The 13003-nt window shown below is 35.5% G+C and overlaps 1 protein-coding gene across 2 annotated transcripts in view; it reads right to left on the bottom strand.

Moving 5' to 3' along the window:
• The window catches only part of LOC124369075 (rho GTPase-activating protein 190), a 114709-nt gene that overhangs the window by 65187 nt on the left and 36519 nt on the right, over positions 1–13003 (bottom strand). The window contains exons 9-11 of one of the 2 annotated variants that reach the window (XM_046826789.1): positions 12403–12601; positions 2864–2979; positions 1739–1891 (exon numbers count right to left, since the gene is read on the bottom strand). In XM_046826789.1, the coding sequence (XP_046682745.1) occupies positions 1739–1891; positions 2864–2979; positions 12403–12601 (468 nt within the window). The remainder of the gene's footprint in view (positions 1–1738; positions 1892–2863; positions 2980–12402; positions 12602–13003) is intronic. The other variant, XM_046826790.1, reaches the window with a different exon arrangement.

The raw sequence follows: 13003 nt of genomic DNA, 5'->3' as shown, positions 1-13003 counted from the left end.
TCTAAGGGCCTTAGGTAATTCTGTAGAGAATGAGTGAATGACTTCTATTTCTCCCTTTAATGAAACTACAATGCAAATAATAGCCTATGACTGGTGTTGTATCTTTTTAATACGTTAAATGTTACTAGGAGTTATACATATCCACAACATGTCAACAACACTCTTACATAGTGCATTTATCTCCACATATATTATCATATTACTGTAGTTAACAATGTTACAATGTAACTGAATGAAGAAATGCCCTTAGTAAGGAGACAAGAATCCTAATTTTCATTTTGTGAAAAGAAATATAAGGTGTTCAAGGTAAACAGTTTTCTTAAATTCTGCTGCAGCCTGATTCCTGCAAAGTTTTTCCCCATGTGTGTCAAGCTCACGTACGTGTGACGTTGTTTAAACCGTGTGAGCCACCCAGATGGTGCAGCAAATGAACCCTTTAAGCCTAAGGCATTCAAAAATAATTTTGCTTTTGTCTGTGCACATTGGTCCATTAATTGGATGACCAAGCGCATGTTGTTGGTTAAATCATTCTATCATGGCTTTGTCTATATCATCATATGTTGATTTCTTCATGGTTTTTCTTTTTTATTATGGCAGATAAATCAGATGAACATGCAAACAGTAAAAGATTATCTTTTTATGTCTCCAGTTTGTTTACAGGCTCTGTATTCTTGAGCTAGTATTTTCATAATTCTACCTTTTTCTACTTTCTTAACGATTACAAGTTTTTGTTGTATTTACAGACAACACGTTTCCTCTTTTTTCCACCATTACAATACTGTATAATTTATATGTCTGTACTAATAAAATTCCAAGAAAAACATAAAACGAAAAAATAATATGAACAGCACTCTTACAAACACCACTTGTGTCTGTATATGTGTTGTTATTACGACTGCCTTTCTCACTTAGTACACTGCCATGGCACCACTTGTTATTTTTAAACATTATCTTTCCTCATCTACAAATGCTGCATGGCTGTTCTTTATCTAATATTTACGATTAATATTATTAAAACTCAATTTAAATCAAAAGAAAGTACAATTTCCAAAAAATAGTGCACAACTGTTTTTAATCTGTATTGACATACAATTACATTTTTTTATTATCATCGAAATTTTTTACCCCAATTAATCAGCAACACGGTTGTTCCACCCCCATAAAATGATGAGTTGACTATAATTCAATTTACTTCGTACCTTTACATTGTACATCAGTACAATGTTTCATTGTATATTAAAATGAAGTATTCCTTTTATTTACATGGAAAAAGATTTCAACTATTCAGAAGCATTAAAAAATTATTGTTATCTTTAAAAAATATTATATAATTGTTATGTGTCACAACATTGGTAGAGTAGGTTAGGGCATTTATACAAAACGTATATAAATACATTCATAGCATTATTTATTAAACACTTTCATATTGCTTATATTTCACATTTCTAAAGCACTGCTTGATAAAAATACAACAAAATTATATAGCACTAGTTTTAGAGATCTGTAAGAATATACTTATTTTTATGGTACACACACACATTTTCACATATTAAAATTCTACAAAGTTAAAAAAAAAAATGTGTTTATATATTTTTTACAATACTGTGGTAGTATTAAAATGTGATAAAGTTTACCTTATAAAATAAAACAAACAAGATTTAAACAAATAGTGATATAACCCAATTTCCCTTAGCAATTTCGGTAGTGTTTAAAGGGTGAAATATGTTAAAATACTCACCTGTGCGCTTTGTTACTAAGGACCCTCTCTATCAGAGCATCCATACAATTAGGAAATGCTGGGCAGTGTTCTCTGATTGGGCAGTGGACAAAACCTAAATGTTGGAAGAGCATGAGCTTGCGATCCTGGTCCAGGCGATCCAGTGCTTTGTACCTACAATCACAGTTCACATACTAGAATCCTGACTTGTTTCAACTTACAACCTCAGTCTGTAATGGGTCATCAATTGGTTCAAAGCTTTAAAACTAACATATCGACAAGTGTGTATTTTATATGTTTAATTGTGATGTAGGCTAACATGTAAACTAAATATGTCAGTCAAGTCATAAATGTTACCTATATCTAAAATTATTTAAATGGTTTCAAACTTCCAATAGTTTGCTGGAAAGCTAATACAAACTCGACTAATCCATGCCAGACATGTTCAATATATATGTAAACTAACCTAAATGACTGCTATCACGTGATGTATAGCACTCCTATTTGCTCACAAGTAGTTTGACAGTCAGTGAAAAACAGAATTCGTCTGTCGTTGTAAGTTGTTAAAAGTCTTTGATCGTTTTCAACTTCCTGTGTTAATGAAAACATGAAATCCTGTATCCTTTCCAATTTTGAAAAATGATAGTGTGCATGATAGCTGATGAACTTATTTAAAGAAATAAATATGTACACACAATCTTAATCTAACATCTGGGGTAAAATACACTTTGCCAAGTTACATCTTTATTATTGTCATGAAAAAATTAAAATTTACTAAATGTATTACACATTATTTAGGTGAAAACTTGTACAGATTTCTTGAAATACTTCTTATTAGCCCTTAAAATGATAATAATTTCTTGAAAATTTGTCTCTTGTAGTCTCACAAAAATCTGACTTACATGTATACACAGAAATTTCATACATTTCCATGTCAATAACCAGAAAAAAGGTAGCAAAAACGATCACAGTTCTTAACACTCCACATGACTCGAATGTTTGATAATCAATGACAACTGGAGGATTATTGACTGTCGGGCTACATGCAAACCAATAATGGCTGTCTTAACACTTCACTTGACAACCTTCATACTGGGTTTATATTGGACATACGTAACAAAAATTAAAGTAGGACAAATATTATACCTTGAGTCCTCTTTAAGAGCATCTGTTATTTCTTTAATGTCGTCTTGAGTGATTGTGCCAGTAGGAGCAATGCTCTTGAAGTGGTAAAACAGGTCTGCATGTTCTAATAAGAGTTCCTAAAACAATACAACATAGACATAGACATAGACATAGACATTTTCTTTATTTGCAGTTTCGTCAAGAAATACAATGGCGTCAAACATTTTAAAAATGAAAAGAAGAAGAGAATGGACAGTTTTCAGTTCTTCCATTGCAGGAACTCTTCTAGCGTATAAAAGGGTTTGTCGATCAGCCATGCTGTCAGAGCAGTCTTCAGTCTTGTTCCCGTTAGGGTCCTGAGCTCATTTGGCAGGAGGTTGTGGAGTTTTCTTCCCATATACGCTGGTGTTTTCTCGTACAGTGTGAGGTGATGGCGAGGCATTGTGTAGTGTGTGGCATATCTGGTGTTGTAGCTGTGGATATTTGAGCCTTGTGGGAGGGTTCCTGCATCAACATACAACACTACTTCTTTTATATAAAGGGAGATGACAGTCATTATTTTTAATGTTGCAAAAACTTCTTTGCATGAGTCTGTAGAGTTTATACCGGCCAGTATTCTCACTGCTCTTTTCTGCAATACTAAGATGCGTTTTGTGTTTGTTGCTGTTGATGCTCCCCAAACAGCCAGCGCCATATTGCAGGTGTGACTGAAAGAGCGCATAATAGGCGATCATAGCAGTCTCTAGACTACCTGATTGTCTGATGCGCTTTAGGACATATATACAGGAGCTGAGTTTAGCTGTTAAGGCATCTATATGCCGAGACCAAGAGATTTGGTTGTCTATAATTACTCCAAGAAATGCAGAGTATTCTTCCAAAGACACACCAGGCACAGTTTGAACCAAGACCCCTCTTCTCCCGAAAGCCAGCTGCTTGGTTTTGGAAACATTCACGGCAAGATCGTTCTCATGGCAGTATTGGTAAGCCATTTCCAGTGCAATATACGACTGTACGGCGAGTTCATCTGGTGAGTGTTCAGCAAGTAACAGCGTTGTGTCATCCGCATACATTACAGCTTCACAGTGTTCTCCCAAGTACCGCGGCATATCGTTTGTAAGGAGTATGAACAACACTGGCCCCAGTACCGAGCCCTGCGGCACACCCCTTTTTATGGGAAGAGGGTTTGATCTTATAGCCTGTGAGAGCCCTCTATTTATTTCTGTCAGCTCTACCACCTGACTGCGGCCCTCCAGATAACTTTTGAACCACTTCATAGCAGTACCCCCGACACCCAAACTTCCAAGCTTGCCAAGGAGCAGACTGTGGCCCAGGCAGTCAAAAGCCTTACTAAAGTCCAACATAATGCCTGTAACTAACTTTCCTGATTCCAAGTTTTCAACAATGAATTCAGCTAGAGCAATGATGGCTGATGTTGTAGAGCGGCCTTTAAGAAATCCATGCTGTTTACCTGTCAAGAGGTGGTTAGTCTCACAGTGATTCATGAGTCTTCTGAGAACCACTTTCTCCATTACCTTGGAGAATGTTGGGAGCAAGGAGATAGGCCTGTAGTTACTGGCTTCCAGTGCACTTCCTTTCTTTAGCTTAGGGTAGACCTTAGCTTGCTTAAGTGCTGAGGGGAAAAGTCCTTGTGTCAGGGACATATTTACAACATGTGTCAGGGGTGGTATTAATTCAGTACTGCAGTGTTTTAACAGTTTCGCTGGTATATCATCAATACCAGAGGATGTTTTAGGTTTTAATTTGTTTATAATATCACTGATTTCTTTCTCATTTGTGAGAGGTAAATGTAGAAAATCATGATTGGTTTCTGCTATTGTAAGATTTTTCCTGTCAAAGGTAGGGTTGTTTCTAATTGTCTGATCAGCAATGTTAGTAAAAAACAGATTTAGATGGTCAGATATTTCTCTAATATTTTCTGTCGTTTTGCCATTAATACTAAGTTGAAATTGTTTGCTTGTAGGTGCTTGTATTTTACGTTGTCCGTTTATTACTTGCCAGATAGCCTTTGACTTATTGCCTGATTGTTCAATATAGTTTTTGGACGCTTGCTGTTTAAGAAATCTGAGTCTGAGGTCATATTCTTTTTTAATTTGATGTGCTTCAGTCTTATAGTGGTGCTGCCCTGTAGTTTCATAGTTTGTAAGACAGTTTAGGTAATCTTTTTTAAGTCTGGAAGCTTCCTCATCCGCAAAGATACAGCCTTTTTTCCCTTTCCGAATTCGGATTTTTTTTTTGGGCAGGCATAGTCCATTGATGTAGTGATGGTATTAATTAGAAAGGTGTATGCTTCGTTGGTTGTTTCAGCTCCATATACATTTTCCCAATTTTCATTATGTAGCAATGCCTTCAGTGTATTTAAGTTTTTTTCATTCATGATTCTGGTCATTTTGCTGAGAATAGTAGGCTTGGGTATTTTGATGTTAATTGTGCTCATTTGTGCAGTATGGTCTGAGATGCCTGTCATGATGATTGTTGTAGTCATGTCAGTTGCAGAGAGATTCGAGCATACACAGTCTATCGATGTTTGACTAGTAGGAGTAATTCTAGTTGGGGGGAGGTTCATTCTCGTGATATTATGAGTGTTTAGCATCTCACTTAGCATTCTACTATCTCTGTCCTGTATCATGCTGTTTACATTTATGTCTCCCAGTATGACTGTAGGGTACTTCTCTGCTTCCACCTCATCCAGTATCAATGAGAGTGTTTCCAGTCCTGTTTCCAAGTTTTCGCTGGGTGATCTGTAGACACCAATGATGTTGAGATGTCGTTTACCTAGGGTAGTTCTTATTACAGCTGCCTCACAAATGAGCTCTTTACAACATTGTGAGATGTCACAGGAATTTGTTGTGTCAGTCATTGTATTATCAACAAATATTGCCACACCTCCCTTCCTATGTTCTATTCTGCTAAAGTGAGCTGCAAGAGAGTATCCAGGGATTCTTGTATTTTCCAGTTGTTCAGTTTGAAGGCCATGTTCAGACAGGATGAGGATATGTGGATGTATTTCATCTAGTAGGTGAGATACTCTGTTTATCTTACTTCCCAGGCCATCCACATTTTGATGGAGGATGGATATATTCGTTACAGAGACTGTTTCTTTAATTTGACCTCTTTCATTTGTCTGAGCTCTAAAAAAGTATTTAGGGTAGATGTGGTATCTTCTGATGCAGTTCCAGATGTAAGATGCTGCTTGGTGGGGGGTGAAAAATAGTTCATGTTTATTTTCATGGCACTTTCTATGTTGTCCATAAAGAATTTCTCTAGAGATTCATCAGTACCAATTTCTTAGCTGTAATAGGTGGTCCTCTTTGCACTTTGAGGGCATTTGTATTTCCTGTTGTTTTTCCTTCCTGACTCGTCAATATAGACTCCAGAGATGGTTTCATTATGGTGTTCTTTTTAAGGAGGGCATTAGCTTTTGCCATCTGAAGGGAGACACTGTAGTGGTTTTCTTCCACTTCTTCAGGATTTCTCATCTTGGCTATGGCATTATGTTCAAGGTGTGTCTGTTCCACAGACGTGCATATGTTGAGGGATGCCGGTGGAGTAGTCCTAGCAAGTAGCTCAAGCTTAATGCTCAAACTCTCCATCAATTGCTCCATCCTGCCCTGGCCGGACCTCAGCTGCATCACTTCCAGAGACAGAGGTGCAAGATGTTCTTTAATAGTTGTTTCTATGGTTTGTGTTTCTGCATCTGGCACGAGTTTTGATTCCGGTGTCCTGTTGTTTTCTCTCAGTCTCAATTTATTTATCTCCCTCTGACATTCTGTCAAGGCGTACAGGTTTTCATTACGGGTTTGGCTGGTTCCTGAAGTCTGGTGGTGTGGGCTACATTCTGTCAAGGCGTACAGTTTTTCATTACAGGTTTGGCTGGTTCCTGAAGTCTGGTGATGTGGGCTACATTCTGTCAAGGCGTACAGTTTTTCATTACAGGTTTGGCTGGTTCCTGAAGTCAAGTGTGTTCTTATGTCTGTTAAAGAGTTCTCCAGTTTTTCTTGGCAGGTTTGATTGGTTCTTGAAGTCAGGTCTACCTCTGTCAAGGTGTTATTCAGTTTTTCATTGCAGGTTTGTCTGTCTCCTGAAGTTAAAGTATTTATAGCTAGGGTATTAATAGCTATCTCCATCCGATCAAGTTTTGTTTTGATACCGGACATTTCAAATAGGAGGGATGAGGGAGGACTATCTTTGATTATTTCGGATGAAGGGGAAGTTTGTGTCTCGGAATCATGAAAAGTCTTGGTTTCTTGATTTTCAATTTTCTTTTGCAGAGTTAAAACAGTTTTTTCAAGCTCTGCTATTCGTTTTACATAACTATCCATGTGTTGACTAAGTTGTAAATCATGTTCCTCATAGATAAATTGCGCTTCTTGGGAAAGTTTCTTCTCTTTAGTGAGCTGAGCTTCAACATCTGCATTCAGTTGTAGGAGGTTTTCAATTTTATGTAGATGTTTCTTTTCTTCATTTCCCATTTCTTCAAGTTTTTCTTCCATAATGCTCAGTTTGGTCTTTAGCTTGAGTGTTTCGTCTTTTAAGAGTTCATTTTCTTCTACTAATGCTGATCCAATTTTTGCTGCCATTTCTAATTTATCCTCCCGACTGTTTGAGTTTTCTAAAAAGTTATTTGCAATGAGACTGTTTTCTAGTTCCTGAATGGTATCAGAGCTATTTAGAGAGAGTGAGTCAGTGAGTACTTGGTTTAATAGCTGTGGCTGTTTGTCAGCACTGCAGTTTGTGCATTTCCATTTTCCAATTTCCTGGCGAGTTAATTTTTTCAGGACCTTATCTAAAATATTTTGACAGCCTGCATGGTACCAGTTATTGCATAAACCTGTACATTTTATTCCAGAAAATCTGACTCCGATGCCACAGTTACCACATGGATACTTTGTGGACATTTTGAATCAGTATCTCACTGTAGTTTGAATGGTAAGCAGCAAGAAAAATTTTATGTTTATATAAAGAGGTTTAGTGCGGCAATTGTAGGATTATAGGTCTCATTAGGAGTCAGCAGTGAGTAGCAAGCAGATGTCTGAGGTCAGTTATCACCAGCCGCACTGTCAGCAGGTGAGGTCAGTACACTCAGCCGCTTGACACACTTACTCTATCTGTCTGTCTGCCACCTGTTGGTGTATTGGTGTAGTGTTGGAGGTTTACGTGTTTAACAGCAGTGAGTTGGCTGTGAGCTATGACGTCACTTCCCATACATGTTTTGTTAATTAGTAGTGATGGTTTTTTTATAGATTAAATATATGAGCTTTACTATAATTTTTTTCTTGAAATGATCTTGTTAAGGATAAAATTAAATGTAGTTTATTACAGTGAAGTTGCTATAAGAAAAAGTTATTTTGTTCTTGAAAGTGAATTACTGACTACAAGATTGGCAGTGTCAGTTGCTTGTGTGATTTTTTTAAAGTTGTTTCTTGATAATAATATAATGTTGATTACTTACAAGTGTTCCAAGGTAAGATTTATGTGCAAGTAATAATAATTTGTTGGGGTATTACCACTTTAAAACACTACTTTCTTGGGAGACACTTCACTAGAGACTGTAGTCAGTCAGCCATTTTTTATAGATTTAGTCAACAGTGCTTATTTATAGATTTACTACAGCAAGTTTACAAAGAAATCAGATTTGTATTATAATCCTATACCTTTTTAGAAACTGTAAAATAAAAGATTCTTTGAATCTTAAGATAATAAGTTATTTTAGCATGGTGACAGAATTACTCTTTTACAATTGAATAAAATAAAGAATATTTATATCAATAATTAAAAATTACAACTTTAACAAACAAGCAACTTACCTAACCAAAACGACAATGAATAAAAAATTATAATGTTTTAGAATTATTCAATAATTTGTTTTCTATAATTTGATTAGAAACTCAAATAAATTAACATGGGTGTATTATCAACTAACAACACTGCTGTCTTGTATTAATGACATATTTTCATATACAAAATTGTTCTAATCTCATGTAACTTTGTTTCAGTCACCACAACATGAAATGGCAACCTGAGAAAATATCACATGCAAAAGTGGCTCAAATGTTGGTAGTAGAGCTATGAAATAAAGGTCACTTCAACCTAAATGTGGGTTACGTGTCAGGATGTATGCTATGTCTGCCAAACCAGACATGCATGTGTCAATTCACAAAGGCAAAATTGTTGCAATGACATATCAGTCACATTTTTACTGTCGGTATTCAAAAAGATATCAGCTCTGAAAGTTCCATGGTGTGAGGTTTAAAAGGTTTATGGATGGCTCTAAAACAAAATGTGGCAAAGGTGCTGGACTTTTGTGTGTACAACTCTATACTTTTCAGGGACTGTTATCAAATAGTTTCTTTCCTTGGTAGAATCAACAATGTGACTGTTTATTGGATTCCTAGTCATGAGGGGGCCTTTGGGAATGAAAGAGCTGATGCCTTGGCCGTTCTTTGGTAATCTTAGGTGTGACTCTTTTAGGGTTACCTCAAAAGTGTATTCACACTGAACAAGAGAGAAGGTGGAGACTGCATCCGGGTCTGAAAATGAGTAGGTTGATCCTGCAGTCACCTTCCCCCAGGGTGGCATCTGATCTTCTTTCTTTAAGTAGAACCTTCTCAGGTTGTGGGTCTGATAATGGGACATGGGCACCTGAGGAAGCATCTTTAGAGAGTCAGCATTTTCTGGGATGCTGGGACAAGGGTGATGAATTTCCCCAGAAGGACCTGATCAGTTGTTTATGGCAGTGTTTAGAACTGCTGAAACTGTAAACTGATTGGCTTTACGGTGTACCTCCTAGGTGCACAAAAGGGCCTTTTGAGGTTTAAATGCATGGCAATAGACCGCCTCTTAGAAAATGAAGATGTATGACTTTAGAAGAAGATGATGGAAGATTCAGTACTTGTTTTAGGCTAAATAATAAAAGTTTAGCAAGGTCCTGGCATAATTAATAGTGATATAAGGAAAAATAACACCACCTATGGAGAGACAATTTCTACCCAATTCATACATGTGAATTAAAACATTTCAAGAAGACTGCTTTATAAGCGACTAGTGGCCATAGCCCTGAAATATGAACGGTCTCATTAGATAAGCAAGAAAGCTATCTTTTGAAACATAGCTGGGGTACATCCAGACACACAGTGTACAGTGGTCTTAATACTTAATAATTCTGCAAAGTTTCATTAAAAGAGGTTGGTAGATTCCATTTTGGAGCAGTTAAAAAGACTTTTAAAACTAAATGTGTTTAATGTACTGGACTTAATAAAGGTTTTAATAATTAACATTCAACTTGATTTAAATGAGTTCATGACTTAGTTTCTCAAACCATGATCTACAACAAACTACATGAAGCGAAAGTGACTGATCTATGAAAGTGTAACATGAACTATTAAATTCAAATTCAAATTAAATTCAAAATTCAAATTCAAATTCAAATTATGTTTATTGCCGTAGACTTATACAAGCATTGACAATGTCTATTTGCCACCAGATGGCCAAGTCAAATGTACATGTAACAATATACTATTAACTAAACACTAAATAAAATAAAAATCATACAGAGGTCCAACAGTAGCCTTTACAGCAACATTGTATAAGCTTAGTGGTTTGAAGCAGTATTTCTAGTACTTTTTGTTTCTTTAAGCAGGCTGCATTAAAAATAGTTAGAACAAGCATTAACAATAAAATTGTTAAAAGCAACAAGATTGTAACCAAATGTGAACAATTTAACAAAAGTCCCCAACAAATATAGAAATCAACAACAAATATAAAACTTAATAATCAATATATAAAATTTAAAAATTAAAAATTAATATATAAAATTTAACAATTAGTATATCAACAATCAATCAACATTTTTTATTGCCATAAAATAAAGATCATTGACAAAGTCTTCTTACAGCTTTATATGAATATAGCAATGTCAGTTATAAAACTCAGATCAATTATATCTTAAGTTACGCAAACATAAACCACAATACTCAAGTACAGCCAGTGGCATTGGGGAATTTAAAATAAAACGTTTTTTAATTGGAAGAACTCGTCCAGTGCATAAAATGGGTTATGTAACAGCCATAAGTAATATTTATTCAAAAATATTTTTTTATTGTACTTTTGGACTAAGGGTAACAAATGGTTGTACACCCTCAGTGCAATAACAGAATGGCTTTCACGAGTTTTGCTCAATCTATTAAAATTAATAGATGCAGCATTTTTATTCCTGGTATTGTGGGAGTGTTTTATACTGTTAAGCTTTACTAATTGAGGAGTTTGAAAGATATATTTCATAAGATCAAAAAGATACAGTTTTATTATGGTCTGAATTTTACAGATAGTGAAAAGAGGTCTACAATGTTGAAGTGGCTGTGAGTTAGTAATAATTCTTATAGATTTTTTTTGAAGGATAAGAATGTTATTAATTTTACTTGCATTGCCCCACACTATCAGTCCATACCTTATAATGGATTGAAAAAAGGCAAAATAAGCCGTTCTCACATAATTTGTGTTAACATAGAGTGTAAGCCGTCTGAGAAGATAAATCACTCTAGATAACTTAGTTGAAATATAATTAATATGGGCATCCCAATTTAAATTTCTGTCAATAATGATTCCTAAGAATTTATGATTCGATAGATTGCTTTGAGAGTTTACAGATTTTCTTAAACTGAACAGAATATTTTGGGTTTTAGATACATTTAGATGGAAACCATTGTTTTTAAACCAGCTTGAAGCTTCCAATAGAGTATTTTGTGTTAGAGTGTTTAGTTCCTCAATGCTATTGCCTGTATTTAAAAATGTTGAGTCATCTGCATACAAGATTATTGTGGCAGAGACTGACAACGGCAAGTCATTAATACAGACCAAGAATAACAAAGGACCTAGTATGGATCCCTGGGGGACGCCATATGTGACATTTACTTCCTGAGACCAGTTACCATTGTTATAAACCTTTTGCTTTCTATTGCTTAAATAGGATTTTAAAAATGAGAGCGGTACACTGCCCAACCCATAGTATGATAATTTCATGGTAAGATCATTGATATCAACACAATCAAAAGCCCTGCTCAGGTCGCATAAAGTGGCCTGAGCAATTGCCTTTTCTTCAAAGGCTTGTGAGACATCTCTAACTAATTTGTCTAGGGCTTGAAAGGTTGATTTATTTTTCCTAAAACCGAATTGCATAGAATTTAGAAGGTTATTTGTTTCAAAATAATTAGAAATTTGTTTATAAACCAGGATTTCAAGTAGTTTACCAACAACCGGAACTATAGAAATGGGGCGGTAACTTTCAGGTTTATTTTTTGAACCCATCTTAAACACTGGACACACTCTTGAAATTTTAAGTTCTTCAGGGAAATAGCTCTCATTTAAACAGAGATTAAAACATATTGTAAGAGGGACAACAATACCTGGAATAATTTTCTTTAAGAGATTATTGGACATGTTGTATATGTCAAATTGTATTAAAGAGTATCTACAAGATAAGATTATGATCTCAAATTTGTATTGATAGCCCAGCTTTACAGTAACACATTTATTTTATATTTTACCTGAAAATTGTGCTTTGCTTTGTCAATTAACTCTTTTTGATGTCTGTCATAAATGTAGTGGCAGTCGTCCTCCGAAAGTGCTTCAAAACATTCTCGACCCATAAACAGTACACGGACTTCTGATAACTCCTTTCCAGGCGTAACATAGCCTGTGTCTTCCAATAACTGCTTGAACTGCTTCTTCCACCTGTCAACAGAACTGTCACCCCAATCAACAAATGAAGGCACTAAGTAATTCAGCAATTATTGTATGGCTCCCCTATAGGTCACATTATGAAATTCTTTAAGCTACATTCAATTTGATAACCACACATCAGCCCTCATGGGTTCTCCTTTAACAGAAAGAGCTAGTATTAGTTCTAAACTTCCAAGACACCCTAAATGATGATGATATATAAGGTTTGAAACAATCTGTATATTACAACATATAGCTACACACATACTACAATAAAACCTGTAATATCTGTTCTTCCAATATCCAGCTTGATGACAAATTGTAAAAGTTTAGTAATTTTAAGCTTTGCAAGGAAGGAATGCTATACTAACAATCTCAATCACTTTGTCTCACATGTCCACCAGTGGAGCAGTGGCAGTAGATAGG

The sequence above is a fragment of the Homalodisca vitripennis genome, chromosome X (assembly GCF_021130785.1).
Source record: "Homalodisca vitripennis isolate AUS2020 chromosome X, UT_GWSS_2.1, whole genome shotgun sequence".
NCBI lineage: Eukaryota > Metazoa > Arthropoda > Insecta > Hemiptera > Cicadellidae > Homalodisca > Homalodisca vitripennis.
The sequence above is the reverse complement of the archived record's forward strand: the minus strand, read 5'-3'. Positions and strand labels throughout refer to the sequence as shown.